Source organism: Spodoptera frugiperda, chromosome 23, assembly GCF_023101765.2.
Source record: "Spodoptera frugiperda isolate SF20-4 chromosome 23, AGI-APGP_CSIRO_Sfru_2.0, whole genome shotgun sequence".
NCBI classification, from domain to species: Eukaryota; Metazoa; Arthropoda; class Insecta; order Lepidoptera; family Noctuidae; genus Spodoptera; species Spodoptera frugiperda.
This window is the reverse complement of record NC_064234.1, coordinates 6,640,547-6,663,364: the sequence shown is the minus strand read 5'-3', so window position 1 is coordinate 6,663,364 and position 22,818 is coordinate 6,640,547. Positions and strand designations below refer to the sequence as shown.

General features: G+C 32.6%; 4 protein-coding genes across 6 annotated transcripts; 2 read left to right on the top strand and 2 right to left on the bottom strand.

Moving 5' to 3' along the window:
• Positions 1-8: 8 nt before the first annotated feature.
• Positions 9-4,046, top strand: LOC118266647 (polymerase delta-interacting protein 3). Of its 2 annotated transcripts, none has more exons than XM_035580113.2 (8): positions 9-341; positions 432-609; positions 689-821; positions 1,101-1,217; positions 1,496-1,682; positions 1,841-2,012; positions 2,123-2,307; positions 2,394-4,046. In XM_035580113.2, exons 1-8 carry the CDS (start codon positions 280-282, stop codon positions 2,482-2,484), a joined length of 1,125 nt encoding a protein of 374 aa, XP_035436006.2. In that variant the 5' UTR covers positions 9-279; the 3' UTR covers positions 2,485-4,046. The 2 variants fall into 2 exon arrangements, with proteins under 2 accessions (XP_035436006.2, XP_035436005.2); XM_035580112.2 differs by having other exon boundaries at positions 11-341; positions 1,092-1,217.
• A 1,559-nt stretch (positions 4,047-5,605) lies between these two features.
• On the top strand, positions 5,606-9,431 carry LOC118266595 (nuclear cap-binding protein subunit 3). The gene is made up of 3 exons (XM_035580035.2): positions 5,606-5,900; positions 6,027-6,321; positions 6,437-9,431. Exons 1-3 carry the CDS (start codon positions 5,808-5,810, stop codon positions 7,459-7,461), a joined length of 1,413 nt encoding a protein of 470 aa, XP_035435928.2. The 5' UTR covers positions 5,606-5,807; the 3' UTR covers positions 7,462-9,431.
• A 248-nt stretch (positions 9,432-9,679) lies between these two features.
• On the bottom strand, positions 9,680-17,347 carry LOC126912177 (MICAL-like protein 1). Of its 2 annotated transcripts, none has more exons than XM_050703055.1 (14): positions 16,955-17,347; positions 16,648-16,832; positions 16,486-16,550; positions 16,004-16,352; positions 14,847-15,520; positions 14,649-14,764; positions 13,870-13,950; positions 13,462-13,672; positions 12,769-12,913; positions 12,296-12,472; positions 11,807-11,921; positions 11,051-11,150; positions 10,604-10,742; positions 9,680-10,401 (listed from the first exon to the last, which is right to left on the bottom strand). In XM_050703055.1, the coding sequence occupies exons 1-14, from the start codon at positions 17,104-17,106 to the stop codon at positions 10,205-10,207; spliced, it is 2,706 nt and encodes a 901-aa protein (XP_050559012.1). In that variant the 5' UTR covers positions 17,107-17,347; the 3' UTR covers positions 9,680-10,204. The 2 variants fall into 2 exon arrangements, with proteins under 2 accessions (XP_050559012.1, XP_050559014.1); XM_050703057.1 differs by having other exon boundaries at positions 12,302-12,472.
• Positions 17,348-18,023: 676 nt separating this feature from the next.
• LOC126912179 (uncharacterized) lies at positions 18,024-22,057 on the bottom strand. Its single transcript, XM_050703059.1, has 3 exons — positions 21,664-22,057; positions 19,379-19,564; positions 18,024-18,265 (listed from the first exon to the last, which is right to left on the bottom strand). Exons 1-3 carry the CDS (start codon positions 21,933-21,935, stop codon positions 18,091-18,093), a joined length of 633 nt encoding a protein of 210 aa, XP_050559016.1. The 5' UTR covers positions 21,936-22,057; the 3' UTR covers positions 18,024-18,090.
• Positions 22,058-22,818: the final 761 nt, after the last annotated feature.

Below are 22,818 nucleotides of genomic sequence, written 5' to 3'. Positions count from 1 at the left end.
AGAAATGTAGTCAGTAGTAGTCTAGTCTATAACTGTCACTGTCACTGACGTTCGACCGACTTGCGAATGGAAAACCAACAAAAAGCTAAAATAACGAACAAATAAGAGAAATTTACTATTATCATTCATTATTTTTATTTGATGTGGTTTATTGGTAGATTGGTATCTATATAACGGCTATCAATTTATATTTCTGATTTATCGAAACAGGAAGAACAACTTTAAATTTTCTGATTGATTTAATCGTGCATTATATTGCTCATATTTGCCGAATTTATAATGTCTTCATATGTGGATATGAGTTTAGAAGATATAATTAAAAAGAAGAGACAAAATACGAGGTAAAGCTTTCAATTTTTAACAATCTTTTTCACCATGGCCTATGATAACTTGAATACATTATTGTAATGATATATTTTTTGTTATTACAGGGTAAATAAAGGTAAAGTAAAAGGACAACCTCCACCCAAAAAGTTGCCTATTACCGACGCAAGAAATAAAATAATATCAAAAAAACGAACACAAATAACGGATGCTAGAGAGAAGTTAGCACAGCTTGCTAAACAGAAAGATGCCAGATTAAAATTAGAAAAGTTACGTCTTGAAAGGGTAAGTTACTACCCAAATAGTTAAGTACCAACACTTATGGACTTCTTGATGTTATCATAATTAACCTCAATTGTTATAGGCAAGAATCACTGGACAGGGGCCTGTTAGGGCTGGACCAGGGCCCGTTAGAGCTGGACCGGGGCCTGTTAGGAATGGACCTTTCCCAAACAGAACTAAATTTACGAGGGCAAACCCACCAACTAAAGAAAGAGGTAATTTTGTGTTAAATTAATTCATGAACCCATGTTTTGATACATACATTTTATTCAAATGGAGAATAGGTATACCAAATTATTCATCAGTTAGATTAACAGAAAATTTAATAATTATCTTACAGTTTTCAGCTACTTATAATTCACCATCAAACCAACATAATAATTATATATTTAATACAAGTTCTGTTTATAATTGTATTGTTTTAATAATAAAGTTATGTTAGTTATTTCTTATATTTTTATTGAATGATATTTCTATTGATACAGTATTTACAGATTCTTCAAGGCAGGTGGTTTCACAGCCATTTGGTGTGTCTAAAATTGGCATCAAGCGTCAAATTAATTCTGGAAGATTCAATGAACGCCGTCCGGTGGAAAAGTCAAGATTTTTCGGTAATTCTTTTTTTTCTGTACTTTAAAACAGGCTTCTATAAATTTAATATTTACTTTATACCTCTCATATACCAAGGTCTCACAGGTGCAAACAGTATAGATACATTTTTGTTCACCAGTTATTGAATTGAATCTTGAATAAAAAGTTATCATAAATTGTGCGACATTTGCTCAGAATAAGAACCTGTGAAACTTCAAATTTTACTACTGTTTTTAATAATAAAACATCTGCAAAAATTACATTATTATGTATAACTATGCAATATTTTATATTTTAGAACAAATTCCACAAAAACCCAAACCAATACTTCGGACTGTTGAAAATGATTTGGAAATAATTGATGATCCTATGGAAGATGAATATATACCCAAACCAACATCATTAAACCGCAAAGCAAGCTTGCAGCTCAAAATTATTACTCATAATAACGACATTCGTGATAGCAGGATTGCTACTGTTCATAGGTAATTATTGCTTTTATTTTTATAAAATCTATATTTGAAATTATTATTTGGTTTCTATTATAGGTATGGCATGGCATAATATCATTATGATAACATCATTATATTTGTGTTTGTAAATTAAAGTTATTGAAATGATACCATACATATGTAATTTTCAGAAACACCATTGTGGAAAAGGAAAAAAGTCCACCAAGGCCACCATCTATTTTGAAAAAGCGCCCTATGGCAGCTATGCGAAGTGACAAAGTTCAGAAACCAGAGAAGCCACATTTGGAGTATAGAATTATTGTGAGCAATTTACGAAACACAGTTACAGGTGGAGATATTGAGGTAGGTTACTTTCGTTTATTATCTTATAAGAGAATTCGGTCTTTTTCTATGATAATCTCTTTTATGATTAATTTATTAAAATCATATTCATATAATTTTCTTCATTTCAGGAATTGTTTGGAGATGTTGGTGGCATGGTAGAGTCAAGACTGGTGCGACCTGGGACAGCTGAAGTGATCTACAAAACTCAAGAAGATGCTCAGAAAGCAGTTGATTTGTACCACAATAGACAGTTAGATGGACAACCAATGAATTGTTTACTTGTCACACCAAGATCACCTTCTACAGCACCCAGGTAAGAATGTTGTTGAGTTGATCAGTAGCAGCTGAACATAAGATTTTGTAGATTAAGCATATTTTAAAGTAAATTTTTTTTTTCAGGAGCAGTAACAAGCCTGAACTATATAGCACAAATTCAAATGTGGAGCCTGATATTTCTACTTTCCACAAGGTATTGTTCAGCAATTTGTAATTCACCTTTATGAATATTGTTTGCTAGTGAGTCACTTGCAATATCAAACAGAATTGTTAACTTTTGAAGTGTGTATTTTTATTATAATTAAAACAGTGTTTGTGAGCAATTTATCATTTATGTTATCTGGTACCTTAGTTACTTTGTCCCCCATTTGTAACTTTGTGAATAAAATGTTGAAGACAAGAAGATCAATCTTTGTAAGTGGATAATCTTATCTACAAATGACTAAGCCTCACACTATAACTGCAGCCAGTTCTTACAACTACAAAAAGTGCTGGCATTGTAGATTAATAATAATACAACTATGCTATTGTTTATGACTGATAATGAGGACATCAACAAAGATTATAAAGAATCTTATTCTTAGTCCTGGTAAGACTTAGACCTTAATAGGTATGATTAGAAAAAAATGTATTTTCAACATTTTTGTAATGTTTAGTGGCTTCAGTTATATTGTATGTTATAATGAAATTAAATATGTTTAAGAGAATAATATGTACCTCGATCTTATTCCGGCTAAGGCAGTCTAAATACACTTAATAAAGTTGTAGAATTAGTTCAGTATCACTTGGCAGACCTAGGTAGTTAGGTACTCCATATATGTGTATTTTCATATCAATGCAGAAAAGCTTTTGCATTTTGCATTTTTTTTTTGTACATTCTAAAATTTGCTGAATTGTTATAAACATAAGAATTGCCTAGTTGTCTACCATATCTTATAACAACAATTTATATCTAATCTCTTGTTTTCTATCCTATCTTTTATTTTGGAAAAAACATACAAGATATGTTAAAGATTTTCAAAGAGATATTACTGAAATTATAAGTTGTGTATTTAGTTAAGAAATAATTCATACAAATCTTAATATCTATTTAAAATCCGGAAAAAGAAATGGTACGGTCCTGCCGCTTTTTTGTACGACTTGGCGGCACTGCCGTGCCCCCAGATAACAATTGAGATTTCAAATGCAATAATAATACTACTTTAATAAAAAAGCATACAATTTTGAAATTTTGTAAAACTTTTTCACTTATTAAATACTTTGTTTTTGTTATATGAATATAATATTTTTTATGTTGTCAACTTAAGTTAGACTTAATAACTTTTTAAAGTTGTAAATACGTTTGTCCCGTATGTTCTACGTCCTTTTTTTAGTTTGCGGTGCTTAGAATTTGATTGTGTATAAATGTTAAGTACCTATGTACAGAAACAATTATTAAACACATTTTCATACTTATGTTTATAATTAAAAACAAGTTAAAGTACATGGCGTAGTGCTACTTTCGGCACGTGTGATTTCATGGAGAGTCATAAAATTAATTTGAATGTGCATGATAAATGTTCAATCATTCATAAAATCACACAGTGTGCGTTTTGAATTTATGAATCTTGTGTCAATGCTCAAACTTGATTTAATACGAATATCATTGCTTGAACGTAAATCATTGTAGCATTCTTACATTAGAATTATAAACTAGATACTTTAAATTTAATAATTTGATGTCGATTTGTTAAGTAAAATTAACATAAGTACCTACATAAAACTAGTTTTTCCCCCGTATGTTTTTTATTTATAAACCTATATGCACAGTTATATACCTTATAAGATATGTACAATCAAAATGAATTAAATATTCTTAAAAGAATTAGAATTGCCGTCTGTAAAAAAGCCCATTAAATATAACATGACATGGGTGCTTTTGAACTTGTTTTTAAAGTACCTATTTTGTTGATAGACACGGCACACGGAGTTGGTGTTCCTATTTTTTATACAAGTAATTTATTTTCCGCATGACAACAATAATTAAATATTCTTATGAAGACATTATTGAACATATTACTTCAGTAAAAACTATCCACCAAAAAATATAACCAAGTCAATTTAGTCACTTCAAAGAAATTGTCGAGTCGAATAGAGTAAATTACATTAAAGAGTAAGTAGGTACAATCCATTAAATAATAAAATTATTCATAATTTAATTTTTTTATAAGAAAAAGATGTTGAGAAGGGAACATTGAAAAAAATATTGGCAACACTGATAAAATATGGCGCCAATTGATTAGATCAAAAATAATAATATTAATTACTTTTCTATAGATAGGCATGTTACTATTTTTACAAATTATGCTTTTTTGTTTACGTATTTATTTTGTAGTGTACATGACACTCTGAAACGTTTTTCGTGACCAGATATTCCATCTAAACATAAATATAATCAAAGCCTACATTCTAGTATCTCATGTGCGTAAGCGGTAAGTCGATGAATATTTTTTTGAAACTAAAAATAGATCTTAATTTTTTGTTTTTACTTTATGTATTGAAAGTACTCCTTATACTTGTTTTGCCCCAGGACCACAAATCCTGTTAATCTATACTGTCTATAAACCCTGTTTTAAGGTATTTTAAGTTTCCACTATATTTTCGTGGGTAAATAACAAAAAATATGTTGTATAAACCAAAAAGTTAAGTAATAGAAATTCTAAATTAATAGCACAACAATAATAATTTTATTGTGCATAGAGCACAGGCATAAAGTTTTGATACTTTTTAGCTCTATAGTCTATGTCTATTCTAGGAGCTTGCTAATGTTGCCATTGTACAGCAATTGCCGTGTGCTACGGTAATTGAATCATTTTCAATAATCTATGGTCTACGACAACAAATGTATTGCGATATCAAAATACATATACAGCAATTTCCCGTACGGCAATTCATCCACTAAAAAAAAGAATAAATCAATAACATTCGAAGTGAACGTATTATTATTGATAATAACCAAAGAATGTATTCCATAGTATGGTGAAGGTCATTATAATAATTAAAAAGTTGAAAATATGGCGTTAATATTGCTACGGCGTTCAAAAATATTTTTTTTTTTTTTTTTTTACATTTAATGGGTCGACGTTTGGCCGCTATCTCACCTGATGGTAAGTGATGATACGGCCTACGGTGGAGCACGTCTGCCCATAAGCAACCTATTCACTCGGGCCTTGAAGACACCCAAGTTATACCCATCAGGAAACACAGACTACGGCAAGGAGTTCCACTCCCTAGCACTCCATATTCCTCAAAAGAACACGGCAATTTTTCCTGTCAAACACGGTAGTCCATTTTTTTTAGCTGGCAACACTGGTGCTTGCCTGCTCTTTGCTTTGCTCTTGGTTATTTTTTTCATTATCTTTGGCTGTGTTGTGTTGATCAGTTGTCCAACAATATTTGTGTCGTTTTTCCGTGTTACTTACTATAAATAGAAGAATATTATAAGAAATTTAAAGCAATTACGAGAAGTTAAAAGTAATATAAATCCAAACCTCCAAAATGGATAGAGAAGATGGTGAAATGAGTGATGATAACGCAATGGTGGTTGATGATGTAAAAGAACCAATTTCATACACTGATGATTGTACACTGGTAAGTAAATTAATTATTATTGATCATAATTTGATTAAAGCATTTACTTAATTAATGTTCTATAGTAAATTATGTGAACTCATGAAATCAATAAAATGCATGTGGTATTTTTGTGGTGTTTTCCAGGTGTACAAAGCTGACAAGGCAGGATTAATCGTAGAAAAATTGGAAAAAGTGGATGCCTCTAAGATAGAGGAACGAGCAAAAAGATTTGGTTTAAATCTTACAGGAAATAGAGTAATTACACAGAGGCAGATCGATGAACTTTATTCCAATTTTGGTATAGAAAGTGGAAATGAGAGACATTTTCGTTTTGATGCAATCAATTTGCATGGAGTTGATGGACTCTCTACAAAGGAAATATTTCAATATTTAGAAGACTACAAACCTGTATCTCTGGAATGGATTGATGAAGTATCATGTAAGTTTTATAATAGTTAAACAAATTGTATTTACCATAGTATTAAACAAATGGTATTTACCATACCAATTATACAGAAAGACTATGTGCTAACTATTTTTAATTTCATTTTCAGGTAATATTGTTTGCCAAGATCATATATCAGCAGCCTTGGCATTATTAGTGCATTCTCGTGAAATTAAAGATCCAAATTTGAAGGAAATGCTTGCTGCTAATCCAAATCATCATTGGCGTGAAGGTATGCCACATCCTAAAAAAGATCTTATTTTAATGAGATTTGCTACTAATGGAGACAAGAAAATGAACAAGAAGAAAGCTCATAGTAAAACTACAGATGAATATGGTGATCAAAATATGGATGCAGTAAGTAAGAACCCTTGGGGTGACTTGTGTAAATCTTGGGGAGTTTATGATCATCAAGAAGTATTTCAAAGAAAGCCTAGGTACAATAATGATGAAGATGATGATGTAGAAGAGCCAGATAAAATTGTAAAAATCAAGAATAAAAGTTTAGCTAGCCGCCTTGGTAAAAGGCCAGCTACTAGGGACAACTATAGCAATGAAGAAGCTGAGGCAAGTGATTCAGATTCTGAATGGAAAACTAAATCAAAGGCACCTCGAATGAGAATGCATGCAGATGATGAAGAGTCTAAGCGAAAGAGAAAGCAGGCATCCCAATTATCCAAAGATTCAGATGGATATTCTGCATTGTCAATTGAAGTAGAAAACTCCCACAGCAATTACAAGCCAAGAGATCATACAATCATATCTGACAAGTTTAGAAGGAACACTGTTTATAGAAAAAAACATGGTATTCAGTCAAGGTTAGGTGATAAAGTAATAACTGTGGAAGATAATGAAAGTTTTTCAAGTGATGAAGTGTCAGATAACTCGGATAGTTATGTCATGAGTAGAGTGCATAAAGTTAATTCTAGTAATAATAGTGTATGGTCTAGGTTAGATAGAAAACCTACTGGAACTAGAAATACAAGTGATCATAATGATTTACGACAAATTTTGAAATCAAAGAAACATGGGAAGTCTGATGACCTAAGAGACAAATTAGGTAAATCTAAACAAAGTAACTTACGCATTGAAATTGACAATAATTATGCACATGATGATGATGATGATTTATAGTGTTTATTGTAGGATTATTTTATATTAGAAATAGTGTACTCCATTTATTTTGTTTTTAAGATGTTAGCTCCAATGTACTGCAAAGCAAATGAATTTGTACATAACATGGTACATATACATAGATGTATCTACAGTGTTGTTTATAATACCAATGGGTATTAACATGGATTCTCTTTAGTTTGTAGATATATAAATATTTAGATGATGAATGCATTCTTGTCATTGGTCAGTGCAATTTATAGAAATATCACACTAAGCACTAAATGTGAGGACATTTACTTTCTTATGTATATGTGGTAAATGTTATATGAAAGTTTACATACACACTTATTGAATGAATATTTTCATTTTAAAGTATGAAGTTTTACCACCTGCCCAATCCTGTTTTTCATTATATAAATGAAATATTATAGACTAACATAAAATAAATAAATGATTTGGTTTAAATTAAGTGAATATTAAATGTAGTTTAGATAATAAAATCTTTAAATTAATTATAGTTGAATGATTTTTACCGACTTTTTACTGTACTTATGTTATAATAGGGCTGCATAATCAATCGAATCATAATTATTATTCAGTTATGGTGTTCATATTATTGTTGCATTGGATTTATTTTGTTTACTACACATACATGATGTAGTGATATCAGATGCAGCATTCCAAGTGTCAGTGGTCATGTCACTATCATAATGTCAGAAGGGCATCACAATGTAATATAATAAAATTATATTTTAGTATTTTTTAACTGATTGAATCAGATCTATTAAATCAGAGGTTCCCAACCGTTTCTAGATCAACCACTATTACTTTTTTTCATGTGGTCCCACATAACATTTCCTCATGAAAATAGTGAGTCTGATAATTGAAACCAGTTGATCCTCTTAGTTGTCACATAAAATTTATTTGAGTTTTAACTGTGATAATTTAATATTATTGTCTTGTGTATCTTTCTTATTTCACGGACCATAAAGCCTTCTGTGGATCACTGGAGATCCACCGACCACTGTTTGGGAACCACTGAATTAAATGGACTATATTTTATAGTAGCAGTGTAATGTGGGGTTATGGAATGCTGCACCTTGATACTTAGATCGTGTACTCACTTTACTCAGTTGTGACAATAAGAAACTGCAATAAAAGATTTTGAGGAAATAAGTTGGTTTGTGTTACTTTTAACCATATTTAAACTCTGAAGTCTAAGTCAAAGTTAACCAGGAGTAAGGAGTAGGGCCTTTTAATAAAATTCGTTTCAACTGGGACTCAATTTTTATTGTTATTTGTTGTGCATTAGAATAAAATCAATGTTTTTGTGCTATTTCGCCAAACAAAAATCGTGTTGTTAGTTAGCTGAATAAAAAAGTGTACTGTCCGTAATATCTCTATTACAATGAATTAGTCATACTACAAACTAAAAACGAAATTAAAAAATAAAATGTATCAAAATAAACGATCAAGAAATGTGGGCGCAAAAGACTAGCTATTAGTAAATCTACTATAAAAATATGTTTAATAATTCAATAAAAAGTAAAAATAAGAATTTTTTGATGCATTCGCAACAAATATATAATAATAATATGTATTTCGATAATTCGGAAGACGAGTATTAGAATTGACTATAATATAACAATAGTACTCATGGACTTATGGGTGGAATAATAATAATGATTGTGTTACAGTGTTACAATTGTATATGTATGTATGTACTATGTATAAAATGTGTGAATAATTCCTGTTTTCGTGTAAAGCCTCTAGTGATATTGATGATGTACAAACTTATAATGACACTTAATAAACGCAATATAAAGCCAGTAAATGTGATAGTACTTACAAAATTGTACTAAAGCCTGATAATGTACTAATGAACGTCACATATTTTATACTCTGAAAATATTGTAACTAAATGAATTGTATCCAAATTTGTTGTCTACATTTACACATTAATAGATAATAAATATATTTTTCTATTATATGAACTTTTATTTTCTTTAATAAATCTTTAAAAAAATGAAAAATAGCACTTAGGTAGCCTGTTATTGAGTAAGTATAATACTGACGATTTTTTTATTCCACTTCAAACTTCCACTGCCGATTGAATAGTATTCTTAAGTACAGTTATTATATTACTTAATCTGAAACTATACATTGCAAAACTTAACAGTAATAAAAATAAAAAATATATAATATCATATTGCCTGTTTCAAAAAAAAATAAAAAATAAAATGTTTTTATTAATTTTAATACTTAAAGCATTTCTAATAATACAAATAATTTAGGCACTTGTTAGTAATTATGCGATCAATTCGAATATAACTTAAAATAATTTTGGTGCATTTTGTCATCCTTTATGCACTGTGCAGTTGCTAATTGACTACTAATAATTATATTTCCTATCATTATGCATATTCCAGTACTTACATAGCTGGCACAACTAAAGATAGTCAACAGATCAATTCTTAAGATAACTTTCTACACATCTAAATTCTGGCACGTAATTTCCACATTTCAATTTTTGAAATGATAACTTGTTCTTGTAAATCAACTTTGAGTTGGATATAAATAACTTTTCAAATGTTTTAATGTGTATAAATAAAATGTATAATATAATTAGTGGAATGTTTCAGTCTTACGTATAAGTACGTGCTACATGCTTATAACGAAACATAACTTATTCATGCCAAAAATGATTTAATTTGGATGAAAATTATAATAAAATTAATGTGTCCAGAACTCATCAATACTATCATTTTACTCTTTTCTCTTTATCTTTTTCTTTCGCTTCCTTGTGATCACTTGAATCTTCTTTCTTTTTAGAAATTAATGTATGTTTTGCTTTCTTCAGTTGTTTTTTAACTTTGTCCTTTACCTTACTTTTTTTTGGAGTTGGTATTACTTCAACTGATTTCATAGATGAACTGTTTGATTCACTATTTCTTTGGGCTGAAAATGTAAAAATACGATAAATTATAAACTTACGCAATAAAATAATATGGACAGGTTTAAAAATAAATAAGTTTCGTAAAAATACATTTTACAAGGAGTCTAACCCGCGACTTTTAATTCCGTGTGAATGCTATTTTCAACTGAAGTATCATGTCTTTCCCTATGGCAAATAACAAATTGTAATATTAATATAGCATACCTCTCTTATTGGCAATGGAAGCCGCAATAGCTAAATCTTCTTGACGTTCGCGACGACGTTCTGCGTCAATTTGCTGAACTAATTCGTCACGCATGCGAACTATTTCCACAAGGCGTAAAACCAATTTTTCTTCTCGGGCCTGTAATGAAATGAAAGATCGATAAATGATGATCTAATATGGCAATAAAATCACCCCTATTATATGGGGCTCATAACAAACGATAGGTAAAATGTGTGGCACCCCTTCCTACCCCTTCGGGGATTAAAAGGCGTGACGTTATTTATGTAATTTTAATTACATAGAGCAACTAAGGAAGGGAGGAATTAGTGATATATTACGCGTCCCTTCTGAGTCATATACCTAATATGTATCGGTTAAATTTTATTATTTCCTAGGATTAGCTTTGATATGCATAAAGCATGTGAACAATAGAATTGATACTTTACCTTATCCGCATCAATGCGGTTAACGGCCGGTCGTGATTGAATGACCCGTATTTCATGTTCAATGTCAGCTTGCTCTTGTTCCAACCGTTGTTGTCGTCGTCTGGAATAGAAAACAGACAAAATTGTATTATTTGTACTTCATTCATATAATAAGATGTGTGGTTGCGGCAGATGAGAATACATTTACATATTATTATCATCACGCTTCCCGCAGGCGTCATGGTAGCTGACAACTCTCTAACAGTCTACATATTTGGCACAGGGTGGGTGGCAGTGCTCTGCTGTAATAAACTCGAACCTTTTTAACATTCTAATATAAAGGAGGTCCGTAATACAATAGTGGACAGTCACGGAATTGCGACTGTTCATATTGTAGCCCATATAATAAAAGTATTTGTGTTCCTTCCAAGTAAATTTATGACATCTATTTTGTACCAACATGTATCAGAGACATTAAAATTTTTATTGTTTATTGTCTTATTAACCGTATATTCTCTCACGACACGACTGTGGGAATCAGGTGTAAAACATTTTAAATATTAACCTACTCTTAAGACATACTTAAATGTATGTTGTTTTGAAACAGATCATTTGAAGAGGACATGTGTAATAAAAAAGAATGTGTTTTGTGACACAAGAGGCAATTTCGTTAACGTAAAATATACTTTATAAATATAACATTAAGGGTTGATTTATAAGTAAACAAACTCCATTATGTAATCTATGGAGCCCTCTATACCATCACGTGTTACTTACATGTACATCAATTCAGTTTGCTTTCTGAACAAGTCGTTTTTCTCATTGACTAGTTCACACAGTTGAATGACTAAATCTTCGACTTCCTCTTGTGGCACCGTTTCAGCTTCGTCACCTGCAATGGACACGTGCATTGTTTATCAAGAGCATGCTTGTAGATACTGTTCAAAGACGGATACTTACAAGATAGCGATAGACATACCAATTAAATTAAGTACTAGAGGAAGTAGATATTAATTAATCTTTAAAAAATTGAGCGTATTTATTGCAACTCCAATAAAATGTACGGCCGAAATTAAATACGGATGCCCAAAATCTTAGGATTAAGATAATTTTTTGACGGTATTTTATGGAGTTCCTGTCAAAAACCGAGATCGATTAGGATCAGTTATTAATTTCGGCCGTTTGAGGACTATAGATTACGTATATTTACAGAGTTATAGAGAGAGTGGGTGCCGAATGGAAATAAATGTGCTTGATCATGTTTACCCTCACACTTGTCGCGTATCATCCGTTCTATGAGCACGCCCTGCCGCTCGAGGCCAAGTTGCTGTGTCTCCAATAGATCTAATTGTACTTGTAATTCTTCCGGCGACATTTGTAGCTTCACTTCTCGGCGTTCTGGCAGTGGTAACCCTGGTGCAGGACCCTTAGTCTTTCGTCCACCTAAAATTTTATTAATTTCTTATGTAAGTTATAAAATATCATCAATATTATTATTCAAATATGTATATGCAATAATATTGATATTGTGAGGTTAGCATATTAGCTCGACGACGAACCAATATTTATTCTCCATGAAACAATATTTATTCTGGGATTCACAAATTGTTATTCAGGGTTTGAGTGTGATACAATTGGCTTAACGCATCCGTACAGAGCGAAATCCTAGTGTGGGACCACATATTTTCAATTACTGTTATGTAGACTAACTACCGTAGATATGTGGTGTTATGTCATACCTTCGGAATTGATGCTCCTCGTGCCAGAATTGTTGATGCCTTTCTCTAAAGAACCGCATCCTCCTGACAATGTTGACAAACTGTCCGGTGGAGTCGGTGCAGGCCGCCTCTTCTTTAGAATTGGCGTAGACTTACCAATCGATTTCTATAAGAAAATAAGCAAATATCAATAGCCGACCTTGAATAAAAAACATTACGTTTATGATACATTTTAGATTGTACGTAAACGTATTAACAATATAAAAATATTGTAATATTGCATTTAATTTCGCACGCATTTATTACAATTCACAATAAGCATTGTTTCGCAAACATCTGTGTCGTAATAATCATAATGAAACCGGTAAAGATAAATTGATCACGTAGTCAAAGAGATATTTAATAAGTGAAGCGTGATAATATCATTTTATGGTCGGTTGAGTGATCACCAAACCCGGTTACCGAACCAGAGCTCGTGCGTTCGATTCCCGGAACGAGTATAGTATTATTGAGGTTTTGAGAAGAGAGAGAAAATATTAGGTAATAACCCGGAGTCTGGATTTGTATAGCAAAATGGTCAACCTCTTTATTGTACTACATGAGGCTTTTAATATAACTTGTGAAAAGTGGAGGGGTATTGAGTAGCCTCCTCTGCTTACACATTCAGGGATCAAAAGGAGTTAGTTACAAATAAAAGAAAAGAAAACCACTCACTTGGTCAGAGTTTATGGTGGAGTTGTATGAGCTCAAAGAGGATATGCTTGCGACATCGTCCATGGAGTTGGTAAGCGCCGGGTTGTGTAGTCGCGGCGCTTCCGTGATGGAGATCGCTGGGGGCGGCGGCGGCGCCTTGCCCTTCTTCCGCCGGGGCGTACTTCCAGGGAGATTCGGAGTGCTTGTTGCCATTGAAGATCTATACATTGAACTGGAAGAAACATAATGAATTATTAGTGTTACAGTAATTTATACATTGTAATTACTTAAGTCTATCTTAAGGAAAAAGTAGGTTTTCTATTGTAATTGTGGTAAAACCAGACGGCAATTATTAAGCGATCAGCACCACCCATGTATGCCTATAAAGCTTAAATATAAATGCGTAGATGTGTGGTGTATTCCTTTTACCTCTTACTGTGTGTGTCCTCTTCATCTGACGAAGGTTCTTCTCCATCGGACCAAAATGGATTGACTGCAATAAGTCTCTTTCTGCAATAAAAAAATATTCATTCCATTTATAACATCTGTATAATGTAGTTACTGTAGCTATTACGGTTAAACGTTTATGCAATTGATTAGATGATAAATACATTACAAATAGCTAGTTGGTTACAAAATTAATTAGGTTGAATGTTCCGAGTTCCGACATAGTATGAAATAATCTAAGTTCGTAATAAATTTCCGTTTATCACGGGCGACTGCAACATGCGCTGTGTAACGAACAGCCTTTGATATAATGTAAAGACCTTCATATTGTTCTTTTGTTGTATTGAGACCAACTACATGCCATGTAGTCGTAAACGTATTGTACTTATTTACCGTTGTTACGACATTACAAATTGATTTATTCCGTTAATTTTCCGATAATCCAAAAGTCTTGTTCTAACAGATTGGGCAAGATTTGTGATAATCTCTATCTAAGTAGGTAGTATAGGATAAGAAAATTGTAAGCACATATTATGTACCTATCTAAAATATTCTACAACCTTGGAAAACGAATGTTTATAAGTTATATCTACGAAAAATGTAAAGAATTTTTTGTTTGAATGTGATAATGTCTGATTTGATAGCTATGAGATTTGATAGGCTATTTCCGACTTACGTTTTATCTTTCTAACATACTCATAGAAATGGTATAAAGTGTTTATATCACATGTTGGTTGGTATTAAAAATCTATAATACTTACACTGGTGTACCTATCTCAGGTTTAGGAGCTTGTGGAATGGGTGGCACATCATCGTCTTCTTCGTCGCTGCTACCAAAAGGATTTGTACTGACTTTTTTAGTTGAAGGGGCAACTTCCTTGAAAGCAAAAAGAAAAGGACAAATTATTACATCCAATTAAGAAATATTTAATAATTAAAATGATAGTAGGGTACTATACCTCTTCTTCATCATCATCCGAGAAGGGATTCAGATGGTCAGGATACTCCTTGCTCTCCAACTTAGATTCTTGTTCCTTTTTCATAGCAGAGGCTAAAGCTTTCTCTAAAGCATTCTGTTTCTTTCTTCTTGGAGGAACACTTATACTTATTTCTTGGTCTGGTTGCGTTTCTGGGGGTTGTTGTGGTATTGGAGGTGGTTGGTCCACAGCTGTGGATGAGCTGTTGGCTATTCTGTTATCATCTGTTACATTGCTGGTCTCTGTATGTACAGTACTGCTTGCATCGTTAATGTCCTCTACACTAATTGTATTATGGTCAATTGTATTAACGCAGTCTTTGTCTTTGTTACTTGTTTTGATTACATCTACAGTTTCTATAGTATTATCATCATTTCTAACGTCTTCCGCTAGTTGTGTTTGTAGAAAATTAAACTTGTCCATGTTACTTTTATACACTTTCTCTGGCATATTATTGCTTAATATCGTCATGTCATCTTCCATTTTAGTAGTCGTGCTTATCAATTCCGGTTGCGTGTCTGTTTCACAGTGAGATCTACTAGTAGTGCTAAGTTCTTCAGATTTACTAATACTATTGTCTTTTAAAGAAATATTTGAGATTTTGTATTCAATATTAGTATCTTTTTCTATATTTTTTTCGAACATGTTAATTTTGTCTACAAAATGACACATAGTTTAATTAATAACTGGTTATAATAATATTAAAACAATATCATGAATAATTAATAAGAAAATGGACATACACATGACAAACATAACAAAAGCATAGATTTACATCCAGTGATTAAAAATATTAAAATGTTCTTATCCACAAGTTAAACTAATAGTCTTGTTGCGCAATAAGAAAACATTCAAGATATTGAAAGGAGCATTCAGTTCGTAGTCAACAAAGAGAGAACATGATGCAGAACAGAAATTAGCAAATGTTCCGGAAATGTTATCAATTTCGTAACTCCAAACTAATCCTGTTAACTATTCAACCATGTTGATTGTGTTGTATAACAACATAATTAGCAACAGTAGCATATTACATGAATTTGATAAGATTATGTTTATTTATGACTTTGTTTATGTTATTGACATTTATATAGAACACGGTTTAATTAATGGATTTAGCATAATTAAAATGAAGCACTCACCCAAAATAGACTGTGGTCTTGGTTTGTTTTTAGGAATAACTGACTCCTCATTTGAGACTGATTTGGTCTCATTCACGGTGTCAGTGAATGCCAGCATTCCCATTTGATCATGATCATTATTATTAAGATATTTTGATAAAGTCTTTTCATTTTTACAACTATCACAGGTAAATTCAGATCCTTCGACTATCTCGAAATTCTTAGGGTTTAGATGTCCAGAGCACTTAGAACAACGGAAACATCTTCTGTGGTACAGTTTGTGAGATACGAGTAGACGCTGAGCAAGGTACACAGGCAGGCCACATGCTGCACATTTGTCTAGACCAGTCTTGCCAAACCTTATTGGTGCCTACAAAGTAGTATAAAGATAGGTGTTAAGGTAGAAAGTATTAGGGAGAACAGAAAACAGATTCATCGCAAACATTGCACACATCTAGAAAGTTAAAGTTAAGAAAGTATACATTAACTATTGTCATACTAACTGCGGATTCCGTGCTGGCTGTTTGAGGTGATACCTTGGCCTCACTTTCAGATACTTTTGTATTCACTGAAAAAAATATAATTCAAGAATATGGTAACTATCTCCCATAATTCCTTAATTTTAATAAAATTTAAGTGAACAACATTCAGATTTTAGAACTTACCTGTGTGTCCTAGTCGCTGATAAAACTGGGACAAATAAGTTAATATTGACAACCTATCTGGCACATCGTTTTCTACCATGTCCTCAGGGTCTAATAGAGCAGGAATACCTAAGTGCTTTTCAGCAACACTATAAGCCAGTTTATTATTTTCATATATATTTTCAGGATTCAACTTGGACATATCACTGAAAATAATGTATTAAAAGTTTACTTTCATAAGTACTATAATTGTTACGTTTTAAATCCATTTACAGGGCCTGAAATGAAGTTATGACTTGTTTATTTGTTTAGAGGTATAAGTACTTACATTAAATCAGGTCTAAAATGATGAACCAATGCACAAAATGCTATGCCATTTCTCCAGGATGTTGTCATATTATCTATATGCACTTCAGGGCAATCTTTAACTAGCCGCTTACACCACAACTCCAGAGCTTTAGTGCCTCTTCGTTCAGACATTTTTCAAAACTTTTTAGCAACTTTACAAGGAGTTCAAACTGTTCATCATCTATGACTCATTTATAAAACCTTTTCACTGAAAATAATAACGAGCCATTATTTCTGCATTTGCAATGTACGACGAAGTACAAATTTTGCCCGATACTAATCATTGAACCGTATTCAAATATACATTTCTAATAAAATATTCATCACAAGTTAGTGGTTAGTTGGCAATTTGGCATTGGCTAGGGATGTCCCTAAAACATTGCTGTCATACTAAAACTACTGTCATTTTCTATTCTGTTCCTTCCATTTGAGTCAATAGTCGATTTTTATAAAGCTATTTTCCTACTACATATTATTATATGATCGATCTTTAAAATATGAACTGGCAATTTTGAACAAAAAAGTGGGACGAGTAGGTGTAAATCCTATAAGAATCGGATGTAAAATTTCGGCAAACTGTAATGTTATTTCGCGCGTATCTTGTATGTTTTTATGTTTTAAAATAAAGATAGGTTGGATACTCAACATTTGGATCCCTAATTTTCAAAATCATATTATTTAATTTTCGTGGTGTAAGTAAGCGTAATAAATAGCTGTATCTAGTTCTATTATAATAGTCGTGTTTCGCTAATACGAATAAGTTTCAGTTCTACGTTCATTTCAGGTTTATATAACAGTTTTGGCAAAGTATTATCTACGTATTAGATTTTACAACTTCAATATTTTTGATAGTTATTAAATATATCATATAGGTAGATTAATTGTAATAATTTAGCTTACCCTTACACTCAGCCCTCCGGGAAATAAAGGCGTAATGTAACATAATACTAACTAGGATGCATAGGTATATTATTGGGCAAGGGCATGCCCAATGAAGAGCAAACATGTTCGGATAAAGGGACAAGGGACAAAAAAAAAACAAATGAAAGTAAATGAAAAACAGAATTAAGAGTTTATTAATTATTAGTCAAAAACGGTAGGTAGTTAGGTACTTATTTAAAGTAATTTTTCAAGGTTTATACTCCATATTGGGCGACAATTTCCAAGAGCGTCAGGCCTATAGCCACTGGGGCACTGGTTTGGTACGGTTATTACGTTTCTGTTGCCATCATTTTGGTCTTGGATTTCAACTACCTTAAGTTGATTTTCTGCATTCTCCAAATTCAGTGCACTGAAAAACAAAGTGATAAATTAGTTGGTCACATTTATTTATATTATGACTCAATCAGGCTCGTGGGCTCTAATGAAGTTCGTGTCGATTTTGGGAGAATAATCTAAGTACCATTATTGCAGAAGAGCTAGTTGGTAAGGGAAGTCTGAGCAAGTGTATATGAAAGCCTCAATAAAAATAATTATTTGCGAATCACATCGATATTTGTTAATCAGTTAATACGGGACGTTCGGTCAATGAACTATAGGCATATCGCAATTACAATCTTTTACATCTAGGTTAATTGAAGGGGATAATTAAGATTTTGTTAATATACCTAATTTAGTGATTCATATGTATTATGTAGGTAGGTACAAAATACTTTTAGTGCATACAATGTGCATTTGAAGCCATAGTATCTACCAGAGGTGTTCTTAGAAATTCTATTTCATGTTATCTCTCTTACACACGTAATTTTTAAGATAAATTTATAGGTAACAAAGTACCTAATAAACAAAAAAAATACATATTGATTAATAAATAATAAACACATTATCAAATCAATGAATCGATTTATAATAAATATTAATTGAACATGGCAACATAACTAGGTAAACGAAAAAAGCTTAAATTTTGGTGCCCTCACACTAGAATTTTCTCCTTTGTCATGGGAGCGTATCTATCATCATCATCTGTCACAAGACTGAACACATGTCTCTTCCAATGACTTTCAGATAGGCCGGAAAAAAGCGACTTGCGTCGAGTAGCTCCCTGTCTTGCGATCTTAATGGGGGTACCGTGTTTTTGGTTACCAGATGGTGCAAATGGAGCTAGAGGGCTTTTTGTCAAATCAATGCAGCTAATTGAACAAAAAATTTGAGGTTCACACTAGCGCCATTTAGTGTGCAAAAACACGGCTGCCACCTTCAGTGTGTAAAACATACACACAACAAATATAACATGCCTACACATCCTACATATTACACTCAGATTCTGAATAACTATTTGTTGATCAAAAACATTTTCCGTGGCGTAATCGTACCCACAATACACTACGCAGCGGCCAGTTGATGCGCCTTCTTTGCGGTACAAAGACCTGAAATTCAACAAAGTAATTTACAAATCATACCTTACCTTCTCCACACTTCACGGCATTGCATATTGATAAATACTTGTCCATCAGGGCAATTGGTAGGAACCGTGATTACGTTTTTGCTGTCAGTTCCACTTTTCCACACGTCGCGACAGGAACCATTGACCCACTGCTGCCCGGGACGGCAGTTAGGTGGAACAGTCACTACATTTTGTGGTGCGAGATCTCTGAAAAATATCAACAAACAAACAATAAAGATACACTGAACTTGTTATTAAGGATATTGTGTAGTTTTTAACATATTCGTAGGGTTGTCAGAAGATAGGGTAATCCGTACCCCATTATGATCGTATCGAAGCCGTGCGGCGTAGTTATTCGTCATTGTCTTCTGACTTATTACGTCATAAAGGTTACTACTTATTACGCATTCGTAATTAACGATTGAACGGTTAAAGTCGGTGGTAGTGGTCGGATTTGTAGGCAGATGTAGGTGTTTTTAGGTATATACTGATTGAAGATAGAATATGGCTACGAAAAACCCAAACACATTCCGTAAAATACCAATCTCTTATTTTAATGACCCTCTGGTAGAGTGGTAGATTAAGTTAAAACATTAGACACATATTTTTCTCTTCTTAGAAAATGAAATACTTTTGACAATATATTGATTTCAAATATCGTTTGACCATACCATGACAATAAGAGTAGGAACTCTTATTGTAACCTTAATATTAGGTATGACAAAATAAAAATTACGTGTCCAATATTTTTTCATTATGTAACTAGTGGACTGATTACATTTTATAATGTTATACTCTGTCAACTACCCTATTAATTAGTCAGAATTGTTTACGCTTCTTTTTTTACCGGGGTTAAATTATCCAATGACATCTCCCACCTTGGTTAAGGTGAATGTCGGACTCTTATTGACTAAAAAAAATCATACCGTTTCTACGTCTGCTTTTCGAGCTGGAACTCAGGGAAACCTCTACGTAATGCGCAGCTCAAAATGTTTAGGTACGCTTAAGCTAAAGTTTCCGAATGATTGTAAGCTCATAAAGAAATTTGGGAATTCCCTTAAAGTAGGAAAATTAAACAATTAATTTTCCTTATTTGTTTGTCTTATCGTTTCATTGTAAATATTGATTTACTTAGATAATTAATAGTTATACAATTTATCGCTACTGCTAAGACTGTGTTATTTTGGATACCTTTGATATATGTAGGTATCTTTTATCTACCTACATTTATGAGATGTCTGGAATATAGAAGATATCTGCACCTGCTATGACTTAGGCTACGCCATAAACAAAGCCTATTAAGTATGAAAACGCTTATATGATCAAACATTCCAAACTTGAGATTTGGAAGAACTAAAACATCAGCTACTTGCCTATCTTGTGGCACGAAAAGCCATAAAGCCTAATGCCTGTACTCCCGAAGAAGTCCCTGATCCTAACTTGGTGACAATGGGACTTCGGTTCTCAGGGAAATAAAGGGAAACATTCGAATATCGTAAAGATGGCTAATGCGTTTGTTAATGTTTTAGTAATAGATACCTTTTCTGAAGCACTACAAATTAATGAAGGTCTAGATTAGATGACGGAGCTAAAAGACAGTCGGGGGAACTCCTCAACTACTTAGGTACTGCACTTATCCTTACTGAGAACTTTGCAGCAATGATGGCCATACGTGATATTTAAAACGTATCTAATGATGAAGTCGAAAGATAGTCGAGAGAATTCCTTAACGATTCAGCATTTCACCTTTTGTTGAAGGATTTCATAATAAAATGTTTTCCAATTTGCGTGATTCTTTTTTTGTTATAATTGCGTCGTCTCATTTGAATCCAACTAGGTTTAGCTTAGGTCTATGAGTATGACTTCTTTTGCCTTTTTTTTTAATCTCATATAACAACTATATTAAAATTATTGGAAGTACCTAAATGAGTAAAAAATGAACAGGTACCGTCGCAGAAAAATTATGGTCAGAATCAAAACGGACATATAGGTATTACGGGTTCACCGACATCAGATTACCTGGTTCTTATGTTTTGTGGTAGGTATTGGATTTTAATATACCTTATTTCATCGTATCTATAGAAATACCATAGGAAGTATAAAGGAAACAATGTCAAGTCGATAATGGTACAATACCGGTGCCTTCATCTTTTGTATGTTTCTACGATAACTTTACTCCTATCTTATCTCCATCATGTGGTACCAATTTATAAACACCGTGCAAGATTTCTGTCTCGTGTTCTACATTATAAGACTCAAAATGATTGTTAAAAAAATAAAAATATTAATTGTAGCGAATAATTTACCTGAAGAAGCCGTCAATCAGTGTTTTGATCCATATTTCACGACACTGGCCATTAACTAATGATTGTCCAGGCGGGCAGTTTATTGGCACCGTGACTATGTTTGCGGGTGCAGCTGTAACTTTCCAAACTTCTCGGCATTGCCCATTAACCCACTCTTGTCCTTCAGGACAATTTGGGGGTACAGTCACCACATTCTGTGGCACGGCTTCAATATTTGGCCTGGCGATACAAGTGCTGACGAGAAAACTTAAGAACGTAATGAATAAAATCATTTTAAGTAAGTAAGTACTCGTTTCTTCCACAAAAATAGAAACCTTCTTTTGGTCTAGCGATGGTCTGCTGTTTACTTCAAGATGAGAACTACTGGACAAGAATCTTAATTGATTTCTGATTGTATTTATCACTCCAAGTGTTGTTTATAGAGAAGATAATCGAATGACGTGGTAGATACGATATCTCTACAATCTTTGTATTAATAAAGTCGTTTGAGTTCCTTTTGTATTGTTTGTGTTTTAAAGATTTTGAATAAATGCATTCAAAACCAGGAAAATATACTAATGGGTCTCTTTAAATTTAACAGAATCAATTTATCAATTGAGAAGCAAGTAAATGCGTACTCCTGGGTTGGCATTCCCAGGGTTTCTTGGTACCTATGTCAATTTCATCCTACACATAAAATGCAGTAAATGCTGATTATACGTCAAAGGAAAATGTACCATGTGCTGAGCACAGGAGAAGCAAAATTTGTACAATAACTGATATGTTCCACTGGCTGTGGACTCTAGTCCCTGTCGACTGGTGTGTATAAGTCATTTCCTGTTATTAACCAATTACAGTGTGTTTGTGTCTCTTCATTTTCTTTCTAGAAATAAGACCAAAGCGGCTTATCTTCAATTTCTAGAAACAAAAGATCAATTTTGATTTTTTGTATAAAGTCTTCACATAAGCAGGTACAATTAATTAATTGAAGACATAGGTTACCTACACATTAATAGGAGCTAACTTTTTTATCCTTGTTTTCCTGTGGAGGCACCTGTGATTCAAGATATTGAGTTGCAATTTTATTTATGTAACATTGTAAAACTTATAAACAGCAGCTACATCCTATGTAAATATAAATCGGTAGGTGACAGCATAAATTACACTGAAATCATA

Bases quoted from the DNA above. Each gene is read 5' to 3' on its own strand.
- LOC118266647 (XM_035580112.2), top strand. From the start codon at position 280: ATGTCTTCATATGTGGATATGAGTTTAGAAGATATAATTAAAAAGAAG. The intron at 610-688 runs GTAAGTTACTAC...CAATTGTTATAG, and splicing joins AAAAGTTACGTCTTGAAAGG to GCAAGAATCACTGGACAGGG. The intron at 1,218-1,495 runs GTAATTCTTTTT...TTTATATTTTAG, and splicing joins GGAAAAGTCAAGATTTTTCG to AACAAATTCCACAAAAACCC.
- LOC126912177 (XM_050703055.1), bottom strand. From the start codon at position 17,106: ATGTCTGAACGAAGAGGCACTAAAGCTCTGGAGTTGTGGTGTAAGCGG. The intron at 16,353-16,485 runs GTTAGTATGACA...ACTACTTTGTAG, and splicing joins CAGCCAGCACGGAATCCGCA to GCACCAATAAGGTTTGGCAA. The intron at 12,914-13,461 runs GTGAGTGGTTTT...ATTTTCTTATAG, and splicing joins CCACCATAAACTCTGACCAA to AAATCGATTGGTAAGTCTAC.
- LOC126912179 (XM_050703059.1), bottom strand. From the start codon at position 21,935: ATGATTTTATTCATTACGTTCTTAAGTTTTCTCGTCAGCACTTGTATC. The intron at 19,565-21,663 runs GTAAATTATTCG...GATATTTTTCAG, and splicing joins CTGATTGACGGCTTCTTCAG to AGATCTCGCACCACAAAATG. The intron at 18,266-19,378 runs GTAAGGTATGAT...TTTGTTTTTCAG, and splicing joins TGCCGTGAAGTGTGGAGAAG to TGCACTGAATTTGGAGAATG.
- LOC118266595 (XM_035580035.2), top strand. From the start codon at position 5,808: ATGGATAGAGAAGATGGTGAAATGAGTGATGATAACGCAATGGTGGTT. The intron at 5,901-6,026 runs GTAAGTAAATTA...GGTGTTTTCCAG, and splicing joins ACACTGATGATTGTACACTG to GTGTACAAAGCTGACAAGGC. The intron at 6,322-6,436 runs GTAAGTTTTATA...TTTCATTTTCAG, and splicing joins ATGGATTGATGAAGTATCAT to GTAATATTGTTTGCCAAGAT.